This window comes from Cryptomeria japonica, chromosome 8, assembly GCF_030272615.1.
Source record: "Cryptomeria japonica chromosome 8, Sugi_1.0, whole genome shotgun sequence".
Taxonomy (NCBI): domain Eukaryota; kingdom Viridiplantae; phylum Streptophyta; class Pinopsida; order Cupressales; family Cupressaceae; genus Cryptomeria; species Cryptomeria japonica.
This window is the reverse complement of record NC_081412.1, coordinates 340,246,829-340,267,980: the sequence shown is the minus strand read 5'-3', so window position 1 is coordinate 340,267,980 and position 21,152 is coordinate 340,246,829. Positions and strand designations below refer to the sequence as shown.

The window sequence follows — 21,152 nt, the reverse complement described above, 5'->3', positions numbered from 1 at the left end:
AGGGAAAGTTCCCAAGATGGGGTATGAATGCATATGTTACTAATAAACGTTGAGGGAGCCCGCTTGTAGACTATTTCAAGTGCCCTAGCAAAATAATTCCACCATCTTCCGTTAGGGTTAGGGAAGAAGTGAGGGCAAACCCTAAATTTAATTAGCAATTTATTGTTTTATATATATTTTTAACCCCAATAACCTAATTTAAGATAGAATAATGATTAATGATGTATGTTAATTAATGGAAATAGGTAGTCTCTTGATAGGGGACACTACAGACAAAATTGTACTTTTGGCTCGTTTTGTGTGCAAGCGAACTATTTGTAGTTTAAGAGCTTTGGTTAACTTTTAATTTTTTATTTTTCATCCAAAGCATTGTGATCACATAGTCTAGCTATTTAGCACATAGAAGATTTTGATCAAGAGAATTGGATATCTTTGGGTATTTTATTTTGTGTTGAGCATGCATAAGAAAAACACACCAATAGGACCATGTACTCAACGGGGACCACTGCTTCCCAGCTGTATATTAGTTGAACAATGTGTCCCATTGTTACCTTGTACATTGTTCATTATGCCCATAGTATGGTTTGTAGCTCCCCTCTCAGTTTGCTTCTTCAATGCCACACGACTTATGAATGACCGAAATGAGTACTTTGTTTATCGACTCTACCTAACCATTTTCTCTTGGATAGTGTGCGCTTGATAAATCGTAAAAGATTTGAAACTTCGTCATCATTAAGCGAATGATGTGTTTCACAAAGTGTCCTCCTCGATCACAGTAATTTGAAGGGGAACACTGTACTGAGTGACTATTTGTTCAGAAATGAATCTCACTATACTAACTATTGTGTTGTTTGGGAGTGCTCTAGCTCTTGCCTATTTCATCAAGTACTCCATGACTACCACAATATATCTGCATCTATGAAGCTATCTGACCTTGAGTGGACTGATGAAATCTAGTCCCCACCTCAAAAAGTTCCCGTGGTTGTGATGGGAACAATGTCATGTAGTCTCTTTTAAGAGGTTTGCCAACTCTATGTTTTGTATTGCGTCCCACCACCCACTGTCGGGCATTTGTGTGTACTGTGGGCCATCACAAACTTGCTAGCAAAACTTTTCGGGTTGTGGCATCTTGTCCTATATGTCCTCCAGCAAGGCTTTCGTGTTCTTCCTTCGGTGCTCTTGGTATCTCTTCTAGCATGACACATCGCGTTAGGACATGTTCAAACCCCATTTCATATAATTTTCCATTAATAAGCTGTAAGGTTTTACTCTTCAGAGCTAGCTTCCTTCTCTCTTGGTGGGATCTCCTTTGGAAAGGTGGAGTTGGATAGATATTCTCTCACACTCTCGTACCATGGAGGTAGTGCTGCAATTTGAAACAAATGCGCTTTCGGGAAGTCTTCATTTAGTCCCTTAGGTGGCACCCAACTTAATCCTTCACAAATGAGCATTTATGATGTGGTTTTTCCCTGGCTGAACATTGATAGTAAATGCGAATTCTTGCAATAGTAAAAGCTACCTACTTACTCAACCTTGGATGATGGGCTTGTTTACCAAGTAGATTAAGGCCTTGTGATCGATGGAGAAGGTGAATAGTCTTGCCAACAAGTAGTGTTTGAATTTTTGCACCGGATACATCATCTCGAGTGCTTCTCTCTCCATCATATTGTAATTCTTTTTTGCCAACTGACTGGATGGTCCAATCCTTGGGGTCACACTTGTGCAAGTGTTGTGCCTACATGTACATGAACAGTAATGACTTAGCAAGAAAAAGACAACCATAGCAGAGAAGGGGTGGGTCCTATTGAGACGTGAAGCTGAAACAGTGATGAAGATTGAACCTTCAAGGGAATCCTAGTTGCCAAGTCAGCATGTGGATCCCAGAGTGGCAGCAAATTGACCCAACAAAAAAAGGACAAAAAGCTGATCATTATTTTTGGGCGAGTAGGATTGTTTGTGGGCCCAGATGCTCCTATATCAAGGTGGCAAACATTTGATAGCTATTGTAGGTGTTCACTTTCAAGAGAAGATTCTTGAGTAGAAGTCCTTATAAACCTTGTGCCCTTGCTTGAGAACTAAAATATAGCTAATTTCCTTAGTTTGTTTGCAATGAGCATCCAAAATCTAAAGGTTTAACTTGTGTTGGAAGGGAGCTTCCCCTTCTAGTTTGAAGAAAAGGTTTATCCTTACATGCTATACCGCTTTGTGTTGTACTGAAAGGTGCAAATTAAAATGCTAATAGCTTGACAGGTAAATCAATAAAGAGGGACAACATTGCCCCTCTATAATAGAAAAAAGTGAAAAAAACACAAATAGATCCTGAGAGAGACCAATTATGCTCAGTTTCCTTCAGGCGAAACATTTACAGCAAAGTCTAGTGTTAAAAATTAGATTCATATTCATAAAGTTGATCCTTTTTATTAATTGTAGGTGGGATCATCAATAATTCTTTATAAAATATAATTAGGCTGCTTTATAATACAATAACTATCTCTTTTGTTGTGGTGGAAGCACTGCCCATAAACCCCCAAATCTAGGGAGATTCTGCAGAAGTCATTACTTAGGCCTCAGTCCTTGACAATGTCAATTATCAGGAATATGTCCTTGGTGACTGCAGAATCCCTAGTCTTCAAATCTAGTAGCTGTACCCATGAGTACGAAAACTCTCTCAGCCCTGAGACAACCATCACATACATAGATCCCAGTGAAACTTTAGCATAAGAAGAGTATAGTCTGCTGTCAAACCAGTATTCATAATGCTGTCATAGACATAGAAACCTAAAAAGATAATGACCATATATAGATGAGATAGAAAAGCATCTGAGGTCCATATACAGTAGCTAAAATTGAGTTAGTGTTAGCTCATACCAGGATACTCATCAAGTTCTGTATGATTCATAATCTAATTGTTATAATGTAATCAGATGTAAAATATTAGTACGTTTAGTACTATTCAAAATATGGAAATGGGTTTGTAATCCAGCTCAAATTCCATTTACATTCCTTGATTAGCATTGCAGGTCCTGTTAAAAAAAAATTGAAATCTTAGGCATTGCAGGTCCTGTTAAAAAAAATTTGAAATCTTAGTGAACTAGTCAACATGGTTTCATTATTCTTCAGCATGTTGTGTACAATATTAACTGGTTCTAGGTTATTCACCAACCTGTGTTTGGATAATTTTCCTTGTCTTCCTGTATTATGCATATCTATTAGGAACTCTATATTGAATATTTTAATTTATTATTAAATGTCATTTTTTCGCCTTTCTCAAAAAATGTATTAACATGGTCTTTCTTAAAACCTGCACTATTCATGCTATTGTTTTCGAAGTTTGTTTTAGAGACTCTTTGCTTGTCATTTGGGCGTATTGCTCATACATGCAGCTTGTTAATGACAAGCACAACCCTGCTGATCGTTATAGTTATATGCAAATAATTGAGCAAATGTTTAGTCCACAGTAGTAGCTGGGACAAAGGATTTTCTCCTATAATTTTTTACCCATTGGAAAATAACTTTGCATCTTTAAAGTTTGTTTCTTGGATGGTTTGTGTATGTCCTTATTCACAATAATATTGAATCAAAAAATCTATTTTTATATGCTATAAAGCTTTTTAATAATTATTACTCTCCTACACGTATAATACTCAACTACCAAGATTTGAAAGTGGACTAATATAAGATCGCTGTGCTTGATAATGTTTTTTTTTCAAGTGTCAGTTTGAGGGGTAGAGGATGAAATGCTAAGTTCGAGAGAATTTTCTTTTTGGTTGGACACATTCCATATTCTTACAGTTAGGGTTCTTTTCAATACTCAAAAATACCAGTTCGGATGTCTCAATTTGAAAATATTATTTTCATGTATTTGCTCTAGGATGACAGTTCATTTCTCTGTTTTTCATTGTTATTATGTATGACATCAATCTGATGCTTCTAGCTGCTTTCTTATTTCAGGAAGACAATGGAATTTTGTGAAGAATAAGTTGAGAAAGGACTACCCCTCTGTGCAACTAAATGCATGGAAGGTAAATAACCTCTTATTTCCTTCTGATGTTATAATCAGAGAATATTATCATAGAAAGCTAAATAAACGGAATGGCACAATAAGGATTTATTTAGAACATTGTTTTGTCCATGCAGGTTTGGCCGATAGTAGCTTGGGTGAATTACCAATATATGCCTATTCAGTTCCGTGTTATATTTCACAGTTTTGTTGCATCTTGCTGGTAAAACTATTTTTTTGGGGTCTCTTGCCCTTCTCTCACAAGTGCACACACACAGAAGGAGGGAGATTTTAATACTTAGGAGAAGTTGGTGTTTAATATGGTTAACGTTCTAAAGCTATAAAAGCCAACATAAGTGTGCTATTCTTTCTGTTTTAGTTTTGGTTAGAATGAAAAAGCTTTCATTGAAATAATTTATGACTTTGAAATGGGAAGAAATCAGGATGTCTCATTAAGGGTTGGATGCAATGATATGCATTATAAATGCTACATTTTATTTGTTGTGCTTTACATTGGGCCAAGGACTTAATACATGGAAGGTTCAGTAAACAAAGGGCTCTTGGTTAGCAGAAAAATGGATTTGGATTAAATTTTTTTATGAAAAATGAGTTTATATCACAAGCCACAGTAAATGAGAGAGAGAGGAGGGAGGGAGAGATGCACTTCTCTAAAATGAAGTTTGAGTGAAAAAAATGCGCAACCAAAATTTACCAATAAAACTGACATTACAAAGAGAAACACTGGGCATTACCAATTTTTTAGGCTCCTTGAAAATGGCAAACTGTTTGAACAATAAAACAAAACAAAATTATCTAGACAATAAAAAAAAACAGAATATAAAATTCCTATGCATGGAAAGTTAAAATACCCGAGGTACTTTGTGGAAATGCCCTGGAAACAACCATAAAAGACCCTGTTTATGATTGAAGCATAGGGATATGTGAAATTGTCCAAGTAAAAAGTTATTGGGGGGTTTCCATTTTTGTTTTCCGTATTGGAAACAACAAAACAGAAAAAGGGGTCTATTGTATTTCTTGCAACCTAGACTAAAACCTTCATTAATTTGGTTATTGCTTTAAGCCTTTCATTGGAACATGTGAAACACAGACGTTGTCTAGATTGGAATGGCTTGTTTGAGATTCAAGTATGATTATAATCTATAATTGACTTTGACGGCTTTAGGGAAAACTCAAATTAAAACTGTATTCTAAGTAGATCCGGGTAATTATGGTTGTGCCATTAACAATATGCTTTTTGAGTTTTCAAACAGTAAATTAATCAATTTGTTGAGGTAATATTGAGAGATGAAGAAAAAGCAATGCCATACGAATGATCAGTACCTAATTTATAAATTTGTTAGGAACATACTATTCAACTTAATTTTGACCCTAAATGACTATGACAGTGACTTCCAACCTTCAATGACAATTAAATGTAGTATTTTACAAAGTAAATATTTATATCACATATCCCTCGATGTGTTTATCATGAGCACTAACCCTACCTAACCTCTATATGTTTTGAATATGTTTCTGTTGAAAGCCTGAACTTTGCACCATGATCAATTCCATTTATTCTTTGCTCATCACTTCCTGTGGTGACAATGCACTTCTGTTTAGTTTATTTGAGAATGAAAAACTATGTTCATCATAAGGAAAAGTTGTTGGGTGGTTCTCTCAAATCAACAAATTGTTGAATATTGTAGGCGGTGTATGTCATGTCCCCTCCTGGATCGTTATATATATACGGAGAGAAAGAGAGAGACCCTAAATGAAGAAATTATTATTATTAATTAATTTAATAATTATCAATGAATGATTATTTAAAATTCATTAATTAAATATTATTTATGAACATGACTTGAATATTATATATTATCAACATAATTTATATATTCAATAATAAATAATAATACAATTAAAGACTAGTCTAAAGATGGCCAATGACCATTAAGTATGGAACGATGAGCATAGTCTTTGATGACCACACCGTAATTGACAACAATAACTAAAAGACACAATAGGCAATTAAAACAAAGTAATTATACAAGGGAAAAGTGACCAATATATTGAAGTCAAGAAATAGTAATACAACCGTCCAAAGCCAAAGTAATTACAACAACTCATACATCAATGATCATCAACGGTAGCATTTGATAATTAGGTTGTAACACATTTATTAGCATTCATACTCAAGACAATCCATGACCAGCAAGTGCGTGGAGTAGCAATAATAACCATGAGATAACATAACACTCAGCACATGACATAACACTTAGCACATATGCAGAAATAAACTCAGTGATACAGTTAATAATATAATATTATAAAAATACTTGATAAGATATTACTACTGTTCGTATTTTCTCTTCACAATATTTGCGGTGGATGCAAAAGCTACCATATGACATGGATACAATTCCTAAGTCTAAATGGTGGTCAAACAAATGTTCAAAGCCTAAAGTGGTGGACCCAATATGAAATGTTGAGAGAAATGTTTGAAGCTAAGTGGTGGACCCCGTATACAATATGAAACGGTTCACTAATAAATCATTAGTGGTTCGCTGAAGTTCTATGTTGATTAATGTATATTTTTTAATGATACGATTCATTAAGAAGAGGATAAACGATTTACAATACTGGGTAATAAGAGTCGAAAATAATAAAGTGTTAGTTTGACTTGGTTGCCTTGGTTTCCTTGATCACGTCTTTAAAGAAATATGAGGGACTAAATTTTTTTTGTATTGTTTGAAGGTGCAAATTTTTATAATAGAAGTAATCATTCTGTATGCTTTTACCATGCTGCGTACCTTGATTCCTTGGCATAAAATGTTGGTCATGTGAACACTTGTGTTATGTTCAAATTTTTAACATTTTCCTAAATTCTAAATCCTAGTAATTTGCATGGGAAAGAAGCTGGATCATTTCCTAGTCTAAAACAGCTCAAGTCTTACACCCACTAATGAGAACTCTTAAACAACCACTGAAGCTCCTTAATGCTAGATTTAATCACTTTATTAGGTTATCATTGCTACAATGGCTAGCTATGGTGAGGTTTTGTCAGCACCTTTTTATTCATGTAGACAACCTTTAAAGCTTTCAATGCTCCAGCAGACTGCCATTGTCCATGCCCATTACTGGATTTTCCATACATTAAGATGAAGGTTTAACACTATCAACCTCAAAATAGGGAAAGCTAGACAAGCTCTCTTAGTGTACACATGACAATACAAATTTATATGTGATATTATTATGATGGACACATGTTTTGGACATTAGGGAAAAGGACGAATAAGAAAATTTGAGTTATTAAAATGATGGACTGTTATGCCAAGGGTTAAATGTAAGGGTGTAAGCCTAAAGGTAAATGACATTAAGATAGGGACTAAATGCAAGGAAATTGGGTAAAGAATGGTAAGCCAGGGGCTATAGGACAATATGGTAATAAAGTAAATAAACATATAATGAGGATGAGGTCTGCATAAATGAAAGAGGTATGGTAGAAAGATACTTGGGGCCAACTTGTAACTACAATAACCTCCTTTGCTTAAGCATTTGTAGAGAGGTGGTTGAAGATCAAGTTAAGTTTCTATTGAAGAAACCATAGTAGGCCAAAGCTAGGAACTGTAGAGACTTGGTATGCATTAGAAGTGAAGTTCATTTGCTTGAATCATCAAAGGTCCTTGTGTGAAAATATCTTTCCCTTGTTGAAATAATTTTCCCCCAAATCCTATTAGAAACCTTCAAGGGAAGATGTGAGTGGGAAGTATATTGGATTATTAATTTTTCTTTTGTAAATGGCAAAGGGAAACCTATAAATGGGGTACAAATCCTAAAATATTAAAACTGAAATAGCTGATATCATCATCTTAGTATCAGCCCATCTGATGATGTTATCTAAGTAGGGGGATAGAAAGAAACATCATGGGACGATATATTGGATAGGTAGGGAAGGAACAAGATGAGAAACATAGAGGGAACAAAAGAGGGAGAAAGGGAAAAATCAAGATGATTAGGATAGAATGTGGACTTAATGGAGGAAAACAGGGGAAGCATGCTTGTTGAAAAGGAGGGCATGAAAGGGAAGGACATCTAAGACAATAAAAACCATGTTAGTGAAATCGCATTTTCTCACCATTTGGCTATTTCCACAGATTTTCATTCAAAATAGCAAATATTCCTTAAACTGTCCCACACTTTTTTCCTTTCATGCATTTTTCACTGACTACATTATTAATATCACATTCAGTGTTTAGTAACTGATTTATTCCTTCTTTTTTTTTTTTTTCCCATTTACTCTTTTTAAACTTCAGCAATGTTTTGAAAACCTAACCCTAACCGTATTTTTTTAAAATCCCTACATCTAACTCAATTATTCTTGATTAAACTTTTGAAAAAATCTTTATCTTTCCCAAGGGGTTGAGCATTGTTGGTTAAAACAGTGACTTCTCATTGTGGAGACCCAAGTTCAAATCCCAAAGGGACATCTAATGTGGAATTTTAAGTTGTGACCCATAGGTGGCTTCTAGTGTGGAGGTGGCTTCTAGTGTGGTTGCTTGAAAGGAGCCAAAATTAGTCTCATGGTTGTGCTCACAAGAACTTGTATTAGTCTCATGTTGATGCTTGTATGAGCAGAATATTTGTAAACAACTAGCAATATATATAAAAAAATACTTTATATTTTTGTTTGCTGATTTATTTCTGGGAATGATTTGTGTTACTATGATGAAAACAGCCTACAAGTCTAATCCCATTTTAGGAGGTTAATGTACCCACAACCCTTGACAAAACAAATTGTTACTAAGGTAGTCTATGGCGTGTGAATATTTGCCCACAAAGCTTATCACTTGTTACACAACGTAACAAGTGATGCCACTTCATGAAAACATATGCCTAAATTATATTCATTAATAGAATTGACTGAAAAGAAATGGTTCAATATACATACCTTGATTCACCTTTTTGTTGAAGAGTAAGCATAGACATGCTAGAGTTTGTCCAGGTGGGGGCTAAAAGCCTATGATACCTTAACTTTGCAAGAGAACATGGACAAATGCATTGATATGTACGAAGATGAGTCTAATCTCATCTATATGTGAATGCAAAATATTTCACAAGAGGTTGGTAATAGGGTAGGTCCAAATCAGAGTTCTGTGACTCGCGGCGAGTCACGCGAGTCAGCGGGCCAGGTGACCCTGACCCGGGTTCAGACGGGTCAGGGAGTGACTCGCTGAAGCCTATGATACCTTAATGTTGCAAGAGAACATGGACAAATGCATTGATATGTACGAAGATGAGTCTAATCTCATCTATATGTGAATGCAAAATATTTCACAAGAGGTTGTTAATAGGGTAGGTCCAAATCAGAGTTTTGTGACTCTCGGCGAGTCACGCGAGTCAGCGGGCCGGGTGACCCCTGTTGGGTCACGATGACCCTGACCCGGGCTCAGACGGGTCAGGGGGCGTGACTTGCCTGACTCGCCGAGTCAGCGAGTCACTCCTTGACTCGTCGAGTCCGAGTGTCGTGGCCCCGGCCGGGGTCACGACCCTCGGACCCGGCGAGTCAGGGAGACTCGCCGGGTCCGAGGGTCGTGACTTATGCATTTTAATTTTTCATTTTATAATCTACCTTTAAAGTAGGAAATGAGACTAATGTTTTTTTCTTTTCCTTATCTCAGATAGATGGTGGCAAATGTTTGGGCCTTCAACCCCAAACCTTCAAAAAATTGCCATCCGCATATTGAGCCAGCCATGCAACGCTTCTGGATGTGAGCGCAACTGGAGCATGTTCGAGCACATCCACTCGAAGAGGCGAAATAGATTGTCTGTGGAGAGGTTGAATGAGTCTTTGTTCATTACAACCTCTGTCTTAGGACCAGACATATTTTGGACGCTAAATCCTCTTCGATCACTCTAGAGGAAGTCGACCCCGAGTCCGATTGGCTCATTGAGTCCACCGATCCAGTCTTCACTGATGAGGACCTTGAGTGGGTTGACCAAGTAAACAGCGAGGCTGAGGCTGTGGCTATGGCAAAGGAGGAGGATAGAGCACGATCAGCCACATCACCTATGGCTACTCAGACTGGCACATCACAGGCAGAGACTATGGCTACTCAGTCATCTAGGACCTACCTTAGACGCCTTTCTAGGAGGCAGATAGACGAGGCTGAGCAAGAGCCTGAGCCATAGACTTGTTTTTGTTTACACTTTACAGTTACATATATGTTTGGGAACATTTGAAGTCATGGATTTTATATACATTGGACAACATTTCTAACTCTATATATCTATGTTTTCTAATTCCTTCAGCTACAATTTACATTTCTACGCATGTGATGGATGTATGTTTATGTATGTGATCAAATTAGCTTCTATTTGATGATGTTATAGTGTCTTTAAGCTTAATTCAATAATGGGTGTATGAAACAAGTTTTAAATCGTTAAAAATCTCTAAATTTCAAGGGTTTTCTTATTTTGCCGAGTCCGAGCTGAGTCACGAGTCGAGTCAGCCTTGCTGAGTTAGAGCCGAGTCTGAATCTGGGAACTTTGGTCCAAATAGCCAAAGAAAGTAAGGATTGAGTTAGGTCGAGAAGGTCCAAAATGGAAGCAAGGAAAGCTTTTCATTGTAGACCAAAAAGAAAGGATCCTAATTGGAGGCAAAAGGAAAGTCAATGTAAGATAGAGAATCAAATGAGAGGGCAAATTGAAAGTCAAGGACTTAGCTGTATTCAAGTAAACTCAGTGTTAATCTTCTCAAAATGGCCTGGTGAGATGATGAAAAAGAGGTGCAAAGAGAAAGAGGGAGACATGGAAACAAGAATGTCCCTCCAGGTGGAGGTTAGAAGGGAAGGGTACAAGGGCATGGCAAAGGGGAAAATAACTTTATTTAAATCAAAACACCAAATCAATTTCTCAAGGTGAGTATTTTTTGACATCTAGACATAGGATAATTGGTGGGATAATTTTGGTCTCATGACTTTTCCACTATTCATCAAGACGCAATGAAGCTAACGATTAGTTGCAACACTTGGGTACTTGAAACTATCCACCTCCCATGATTTCCCATCATTCTTTAGGATGGCCCAATGGAGCTAATGATTAGTTGGTATGATTGGGTACTTGCATGAAAATGTAGGTAAAAAAAGGCATATGTGGCCTTGTAATTTAGTTCTAGCATACAACAATGTAATGCGTCTTTGGCTTTGAAGTAAAGCCAATTGTGGAGTTTGAGCTTTAGACTAGATTCCTAGAAGAGAAAGCATGCCAATAATATGTATTGAGCACATCTTTTAAGCTATGATTGGACTTTTCCTTTCTTTGTTATTTTCTATTTTGGGTTTTTGTTTCTGATTTGTGAATTTTGAATTTTGCCCTTTTGATTTTTATTTTCCCCTCCATACGGATTAGGAAGGCCAACAATGGGTGTATAAAATGGTAACACCAAGAGCCTGCACCTTGTATCAAGATGGGATCCTAAACTTGGATGCTAATATATTCTTTCACTATCACCTTATTATAACACTAACTAGAGAATTCTAGTTGAGCATAAAAGGATACAATGACAACTAATCTTGAGACTATATTAAGAGGAGGGGGAATGGTGGATGATAAAGTAAACAATATTTTGATTTCAAGATACTAGATCCAACAAAGGAGATGCTAAGCAATGAGGAGGAAGCAAGGACAACTTAAGGGAAAGGGCAAAAGTGTGAAAAAGGGAATTGAGCAAGAACCAATAAAATAAGCATTTATTTGTTAAGTGCATGAGATGCAAGAGTACACTACTTGAGATAGAAGAGTAAGCTAAATTAGGTACAAGAACAAAATTAAACAATACGGAAAGCAACAAATTTTATTGCAGAAAATAATAATATAGTATTAAATAATGTTGAGTGATATGAAAAATAGGAGTGCATTCAAAGCATAGAACTTCAAGAATTCATTGTTCGGTGGTTGGTATTGTTTCCTTTGATCCATGGCTCATTTTTGTAGAAGGGAGTTGATATAATGGGTTGATTTTGGGATGCATCATTGGATTGCTATTAGCTTGGAAAGAAAATTTCAAATTAGAGGGAGATTAGGCATCGCAAGATGTCTTAGTGTCTTGGGTGGGGTGGAAATTTGGATCATTTGAATGGCATTTTTGGTATGTTGTGTATTTTTTCTTTTTCTCTTGTAGCCTCTAGTTTAATGGAAATAATAGGTGGTTGAGTCATGCCACCAATTATAGTTGTTTCTTTTCGTTGATGTAGATGTGGCATGCAATTTCCTCCTTGGAGAATTAGAAGCATGCCCTAGTGTGGGATGAAATTTATTAGTAAAGTTTTGGGAAACACGTAGTACTATTGGAAAGAGCTAAAGATTGATTAGTGTGTCATTGACCATTTTAGATGGTAAGGAAAAATGAACATTGAAATTGGCCAATTTAGCTAGCAACAGATAATGATTGGTCATTTCAATAGCCAAGGGAATATACCATGCGTAGTGATGGCTTAGGGTAATATAGAGGTGTTGCATCTAGTTTAGAGTTTATTTGGTTTGTCCTCATGGTCAGCTAAGGTAATTTGTGTACATGGTGACATGTTTTGTTATTTGGTTAAAGGGATGCTATTAATGTTGTGACAATTGAGCATTCCTTTTTTTTTGTGTGTGTGTGGTGGAGTTAGTTGTGACCTTGTGATATCCCAAGGGTTGGGGGTAGCTTCATTCTTTCATTAAGTGCCATTGTGGATGAATCCAATATATTGGTTATTGAATTAAGCTTTGGCAAACAAGTGGCAAGTCCATAGCTTCCCTAAATTTAGTGTGAAATGTAGAGATAAATCAAGGACTATGAGTTTAGTGTGAATTGTCTTGGGTCCAATGGTAGTGGGTCACCGTAGGAAATTTAATGGAGATAGTTTTTTTGCCTAATTCATGGCAACTAAGTCTCATTTGTTTGAGGTTGAACTTAGAATTTCCACAAGGACTCCACACTTGGTTGTCATTAATTAGAGTAAGGAATAAAGAAGGAATATAAAAAGCTATCTGTTATCATCATTGAAATCAATCACAATTACAAATGTGTTCAATGTGCAAACAAGGGAGGTAGATTAGGTTGACAATTCTATTGTGGTAATGGCATTCCTTTCCATTTTGAGCGATATCCTTTCAACAAGGATTTGCTTGACAAGTTAAAAAAAGTTGGTCCTTGTTATGTGCACCTTAGTGAGACCAGATGGATTAAATTAACAAACATCAAGTTTCCACAATACATGAGATATTTTAATCTAGAGTGTTTCCAGATTAGATTGTGTATGAGTTTTTTGCATCAATTAATGGATAACATTTCGGATCACACTTCGTGATCCATCATCAGGATGACAAATAGAGAGCATGCAGAAATGAGAAGATGACCAAGAAGCAAACCAAGGAAGCTAAAAAGGAGGGAGGAGGCACAATGATCGAGGAAGGCTGACAAGACTGCAAAAAGGAAAAAGAAAAACAATCTAAAAATACAAATAAAAATAAAAGGAAGGCCAAATGGATAACACATGGTTCCAACATGATCATGGATGGGTGGACTGATATTTCTTGAGGGCAATTGATTGCCAAAGAAAATGCAAAGATTTTGGGTTTCAATTTTACATCTTGAGAGAAGCTATTGTGGAGGTCAGCTTGCAAAATGTAGTTTAGGTGATTACTAATTGTAGGAAAATAGGTAGATCGATTCAATATACATACAAATACATCTAGTGAACCCGATGTATGAATACTATGGAAAATGAATGTAAAGGTATTGGATGATAGAGTGGGTGAAATAGTGTAATGTACCCTTTCTAGCACACATATTATGTTGTCGTTGGTCTATTTCTCCTTGATCCCGTAGGCTAACCAGGAATTTTAAGGGATCTTGTGGATATTTGGCCTAGGTAGTTTCAGTTACAGGCGATTCTGAGGTGTTTTGATGTGTTTTTGGGATACTTACTATTTATAGTAAGTCAGTTGGACCAGGTCTCAATCATCAGCGACAGTATCATGTCGATGGTAAATGTTCAATATCGACTAGAGAATTCAATACCATTGATATAATTTATTTGAGCATTGATAAAGTTAAGTTCTTAAGTTATTACATTGAAGACTTAAAATGAAAATGGGAGTAATGTTATTTATCCCACATTGGCAAGTTGAGTGAGTGAGCTCTTATGTGGGCATTATAAAGGACTTCCAAGAGTTCATTTTTCAGATATGCTTGGTTTATTATTTTCTCTTGGAGAATTTGAGAGCTTCTAGCTTTCAGTTTCGTGCCCTAGGATGGAAACCCTTGGGTTCTTTTGAATTGGACGAAAACCCAATTCTATCTATTGATGGATTTATTTGAGAATTCACATTGTGCTTCAATGATTAGTTTGAGGATTTATTTGGGCTTCAAAGAGTTCAATTCTGCACATTGGCATTGGAGGGGATAACTTATTTACGTTGAAGAGAATCATTTACAAATTTATGAAGATTTACAGGAAAATGTAAATTTGTGAGTTTCTTGGAGATTTATTTGAAGATTTAATGATTTAGGATGCATGCCACAGTAATCCAAACTTGATACAATACTACGTACAGCTACAGTTCGTGCTACAATAGTAGGTTAATTCAGTTTGGTTCATTCTCAACATATATTAGCAAGTTTAAGAGGAACGATTTGAAGTGTTGAGGGAGTTTAATGGCTGAGAATACATTTTATACTGGACTGTAATGTCTCCTTGTTGGGATGTCTTACCCACTCTGGCCATTTGCCTTGTTTTAAGTTGTACCACTTGTTTTGGGGGTTGTATTTATTGCAGACCGTTCTTAGTGTGCTGAGTGTATCTACTGCTGCAATTGACCATTCATCTGGGTGAAAAGATTGGAACTGTAGAGGGTAACGTACTGATCTGTAGCCGATCACCAGCAATAAGTCAGACTTTGGAGTGCTGAATGTGGGAAATATGAGGGATACTACATTGAACTTGTTGACTTGGCTAAAGTCGGATTACCAACTCTCTCTGGTCAACGCATAATAGAATGCTGAGTATCCTATCCTCTTGAATAAGGGAATCCCTAATGCTGTTCTAGATGATCAAAGGGGACAACCTCAAGGTTCCAAATGTCAGGTCTTGACTCCGGGATAACTTAGCGGTCCATGTGTTTTGCTGGTAACACAAGGGGGCTTACGTCAACAACAAGCTGGTCTGCATCTGACAATGCTGCGATTCTTGAACTAGGAATAAATAACAAAAGAGAAGGGTTTAGGGATTCTAAGGACAGTGACAATAACAGTTAATGCAACGGGTAGACAAATTTCCGTAAACCAAATCTTGTTTCACCAGAGACTCCCTCACAACTTGACAAGAACGGTGTAAGCTCCAAAGGGTAAATGGATTTTCAGACTATAGGGATTCATCCAGGCACCCAATTCTGGCGCAGCCTGAGACAAATACTGACAGTTGAACTAGGCAAAACTTTGGGTTCAAACTAACCATGCACAGTGACCTACAATCAGTAGGTCTCCAATGGTATGAACCTAAAATACATCAAATACCCCCCACATTTCATCGTCAAAATCATTGAACTCTAACTAACCAAGTGAAGGGAAACCATGCAAACAAGAGAAAGACAAAATAATAAACACCATGTTTCAATGCTTATGTATTGATTTCAACTGCCATTGCAACAATTTCTTCTACTAGTCCTATTCTACTCCTAATCTACTAACTGTTGAAACATCTAACTATTCTAACCTCTAAAATCCTAACTACTAAAATCTAACCCTTTACAATTAGAGGCAATGCCCTTTTTATAGATTTTACAATTCGAATGAAAGGCAAGGATTGACTGCATCCAAAGGTTGCAATCTACCTACTAGAAGCTTGGCAACTTTAACCCATGCCTAGTAACTTTCAGTTGTCCTCCCAACCACTTCCTCAGCTACCGACCACTATTTGACGTCAATTTGGTCAATCGTGTAGTTGAGGCATAAGTGACTTGTGTCCCATTGCTTTATTAACAAAAGTGCCGAATTTAAAGTGAAAATGCGAACTCTGAATTCCTTGCAAAATTAACAAAAGTGCCGAATTTCCTGTTTGATTCGATTTTTTTTGCTTGAGAGAGTTTGGGCTTTAAGCCAAAAATGTGGGAATTTAACTTTGAAAGGACCACGCCCTTTCTAGCTTGCTTTCCTTTTCGTCCTCTTCTTCTCAAGAATAAATTCGATCTCTAAGAAGGAAATGCATGATTTAGTTTTTACTCTCTTTGCTTAGAAGCTCGGCCTATTGAGTAGAAAGGTGCGACTTTAAATTGCAAACCTTGAAAAATTGCCAAACTTCGCTTATTCTTTTATATGCCCTTGCAAGTGAATCTGGGTTTTTGGAATGAATTGTGCGATTTTGGCTTTGTTTGCCCTTCACTTAGTGAATTCGAGCTCTTAAAGCGATTTAAAAAACAAACTTGGCTTTTCCCATAGAAATGTGCAAAATTTGTATTTCTTGCAAGTTTTTTAAAATCACCGAACTTCCTTTGTGATGGCGCTTCACTTTATTTGGCAAGTTTCTTGCGTTTTATCTTTCATGCCCTCGAACTTATTCTCCCTTTCGCCCTTTACCAAAACTCAGCGTGTTAATGAAAAATGTTCGACTTTGTATGCCTCGGCCCTGTGAACTTTTGAACGGCTTGCAAAACTAGAGAAAACACTAAGTTTCTTGCTGTTTGCAAACTCGACCATTGGGCGAATTCGGGTTTTTTGAAGAATTTGATGGTTTTGCCCTTTTCTTGCAAAACTTATAAAAACTCCAAGCTTTCTCCTCTTTTGTTGTAGGAACCCTACTGGTTCTAACTCTCCTGAAATGCTATTGCTGTTGTGTTTTTGGATTTTCAAGGTTTTTGAACAAATTTAAAGTATAAAATAACACATGTGCCAGGCAAGAAATGCACATAAAACCAAATAGAACTAAAATTGGGAGAAACTGCAACTATATTATGAATAAGATACCTGATACAATAAATCCTACTGCTAATTGCATACCCATGGGTCCTTAGCTTATTTTAAATGAAGAAATTTGGTGTTTGCCAGCCAAAACTGAGAAACTGACCAAAATGACCGTACAGTCTGGAAAGCAATTTCTCTAGGCCAGAAAGTAGTCAAATCAACCTGTCAGAGCTAGGTGTTGGGGAATGTGCCTCTAAACTGCAAGAAAGGGAGGCGTTTCAGCCTCCAGCCAAAAACACCCAATCTGGGACCCCCATGTGCTAAGCTGAAATGGTATGGCCAGCAAGAAAACTTGTACGACTAGTTATTGAATTGATGCTAAGCTGCTAATGAGGCGTCTAACCTGAAATGCCTCCTTCCTTATTTCAAATGTGCAAATAACTAACACAAATAACCTCTGATGAAGCACCTGAAAACTTCCGTGTAAAGCCCTCTCAGTTTGCAATAATTCAACTGATCTTTCACAACTTCAAAATCACAGATCCATGAAGAATGACCGTTCTTCAATAGCAAACCTTCTGAAACCCTTGTCTCAGACAATCCACAAAGAAAATACAAGCAATGTCAAATAATCAATAATGGAGTTTGAATTGCTTCCAATTTCCTTATAACCCCCAAATAGCACAATTTTCAATAAGTACGCCCAAATGCGTTTTAAATACATTAAAATGTATTTAATTAACTTTGCATAGTTTATATTCAACTTGGGTGTCCAAATCATTTAAGTGATTTAATAGAAATCACTTTATAATATTTAAGTGGCCTTTTAAATCAATAAAGTCACTTTATGACTTTATAATATAAGCACATAAGTTAAATAAATAACTTAACCACTAAAATATTAATATCTCCCTCAATATTCAGTCTTTTGACAAACTGTCAGAAGCAGGGGTCAACAGTGAATAACCCCCATGTGTCCAGGTGCCCTGACTAAACATAGCACAACTGCCAGATTGACTTACTAAAAATAGTAAGTCCCGCAACTAAGCCCACACACCAACTACTAAGGCCCTGGAACTGAACCCAAGACTGAACTGAAGAAGTGGAACTGCCACTAAGACTCTATCCAGAATGTTAGCCTACGAGAGTCCAAAAATGATAGGCTAACCCATCAGTCACAGAGACTCACTAGGGTGGGGACATCATAGTCCGCCCTCCCTAAATTTGCTTGTCCTCAAGCAAACTCAATGCTGGATGCTGTAAATTACTCTCACTTTCCCAAGGAGCATCCTCTATCGGCAGATCTCTCCACTTAACCAAAATTTCCCCGATGACGCGCCTCCGAAGGTGATGCTCTCTAGTCTCTATGACGGCCTCAGGTACTAAAATCAACTTCCCCTCATCATCCAAGGGTGGTAAGTCTGAAGGAGCTATATGTTGTCCCAATGCCTTCTTGAGGCGCGAAACATGGAACACATTATGGACCTTACTATCTGCCGGCTATCTGCCGGTAAATCCAACTCATAAGCCACCTTGCCAACTCGCCTAATAATTCTGAATGGCCCATAATAACATGGCTTGAGTTTCTCAGAGCCCTTCTTCTTAAGAGAGGACTGTCTATAGGGCTGAAGCATCAGATACACCATATCCCCGATCTCAAAAGATCTCTCAACCCTCCTCTGATCAGCATATTGCTACTGCTGATTCTGAGCCTTCTGAATGTTCTCACGAAGAGCGCTCATGATATCCTGGTTCTCCTGCAATAGATCCCCAACACTCGGTACTCTGCAATCACTCAACAATAAATCCAGAAAACTAGGAGCATCATAACCATACAAAGCTCTGAATGGTGTCATTCAAATAGACATGTGGTGAGTGGAATTATAACAATACTCACAAAGGTGCAACCACTTCGCCCAAGCCTTTTGCTGCCTAGAAATGTAGTTCCGCAAGTATCCCTCCACCCATTTGTTGACAATCTCTGTCTGCCCTTCAGTTGAGGGTGGTAGCTAGTACTTGGAGTGAGCTCTGTCCCGCATAGTCTGAATCATAGTTGGACTACTCGCGACTCGGCTCGACTCGCCAAGCCCTTGAGAAATAAACTCGGCAAAAACTCGACAACGTAAAAACACGCTTAATTTTAATTAAAAATGCATTTGTTTTGCAAAATTTAATGAGAAGATGCATCCAATGAGTCAATAAATGATAACACAAAAGAAACAAGCTGATTCTAGATATATTTAAATGCAAAGTGTCTACAAAATCGCATCCTCATGAGGAATGCTGATGGCTGGAAGCAAAATAGTAAATAGTTTTTGTAAAACCAAAAGTAAATACATCATTACAAATTACAATTACAACTTCCTCTTCCCAGCTCTAGCTAAAACTATTTACTATTCCTCTTCCTCTTCCCAGTGGAGATCTTCCCAGCTCTGAGGGTGAGAAAAAGAGAGGTAGAGAGATAGGTCTAGATCTTGGTGGAGATCTACAAACGCGCAATATTTGAAATTCCATCATTCATATTGATAGTTTCAAACTTTCAACTCTAAAATGTATAATACCAAGATTTCTTCAATGCTAATTATGTTGTTATATGGAGCCTAATCAGACTCGGAGGTTAAGTTTTCCCTACTTCCATCAGCGCAGTTTCCCCCTATATTTTTCGACGGGGGTTTCGGGGTAGCGCCCCTAAGTTGGGGTCAAGGGGCATGAAGAGAATGAAACTGACCTAAAAAAACAAAAAATGAAAATTGATGACATGTTTGGGCCTCTTTTTTTAGTCTTGCCGAGTTTTTTAAAGAAACTCGCCGAGTTTTTTAAAGAAACTCGCCGAGTTTTTGCAAAAAACTCGGCGATTACTTGGCGAGGTTTTTGCAAAAACTCGGCGAGTTTTTGAAACTTGCTGAGTACTCTGCGAGTGTGCCATCTATGGTCTGAATAACTCCTACCAAAAGTTACCCATGAACCTACTGTCTCTATCATTGACAATACTCCGAGGTAACCCATGCAATCTGAATACCTCACGAAAGAAAAGATCGGCCACCTGTGCAGCTGAATAAGTAGTCGTGATTGGGAAGAAATGTGCATACTTAGTCAACCGATCAACTACCACATAAATGTTGTCTCTCCTTTGAGCTTTTGGCAAGCCCGTAATAAAGTCCATAGACACGCACTCCCACTTCCTCTCAGGAATAGGAAGTGGCTGAAGTAACCCAACAGAGAAAGTATGCACCTGCTTTTTCTGTTGACAAACATAACACTCCTTGACATGTTGGAGAACATCAGATTTGAGACCTTTCCAAGTAAATCTCTCCCGTACCTACCTATAGGTCTTAAAGTAACCGGGATGACCAGCCATGGGTGAATCATGTAGCAATCTCAATACCGTGTTCCTCATTCACAAGAGTGTACCTGCTGTCATGTACTGTCCCATCAATAATGCTAGAAGCTCATGAATTCTTGGCATACTCTGCTATAATCAAGTGTTTCCAATACTCGGAAACTGCTGCCATGGAGCTCAAATGGGGATGGCGAGATAAGGCATCAACAACAATGTTTTGAGTCCCTTTGACATTGGAGATGTCAAAATCATAAGATTGTAACTTGCTGACCCACTTCTGTTGATGCTCATTTAGATCCCGTTGTCCAAGGAAATGTTTCAAGCTATTATGATCAGTTTTGTTGCCAACTAAGTATTGCCTGAACTTAGCCATTGCATGCATGATGGCCAACATTTCCTTATCATAAATACTATAGCTCCTCTCAGGACCCCTAAGCTTCCTGCTCTCAAAAGCTATAGGATGACGATCCTGCATAATCACTGCACCAATACCCTCTCTACATGCATCACAATGAAGCTCAAAAGTTTTGGTGAAATCTGGTAAAGCTAGAATTGGACATGTAGTCATCAATTGCTTGAACTTCTCAAAACACTCCTGTGCTAGAGGTGTCCAAACAAATGCACCCTTCTTTGTCAAATCAGTAGGTGGTGCGGCATGCCGTGAGAAACCACTAACAAACCGATGTAGAAGGCACATAAACCTACAAATCCCTTGAGACGAGTCAAAGTCTCAGGCGTAGGCCAATCAACAATGGCATGAACCTTATCAGGATCCATGCAAACTCCCTCTCTGTTGATTATGTGACCCAAATACAAAAGTCCTGACATACCCAATGCACACTTGGACTCCTTGGCGTAAAAAGACTCCCTATCAA

At 37.5% G+C, this 21,152-nt stretch overlaps 1 protein-coding gene across 2 annotated transcripts in view; it reads left to right on the top strand.

Annotated features, from left to right (window-relative positions):
- Window positions 1-21,152, top strand: part of LOC131078919 (peroxisomal membrane protein PMP22) — an 84,799-nt gene that overhangs the window by 26,704 nt on the left and 36,943 nt on the right. Inside the window, exons 4-5 of one of the 2 annotated variants that reach the window (XM_058016761.2) lie at window positions 3,952-4,022; window positions 4,138-4,223. In XM_058016761.2, coding sequence (XP_057872744.1) covers window positions 3,952-4,022; window positions 4,138-4,223 — 157 coding nt within the window. Of the gene's footprint in view, window positions 1-3,951; window positions 4,023-4,137; window positions 4,228-21,152 lie in introns of those variants that run through there. The other variant, XM_058016767.2, reaches the window with a different exon arrangement.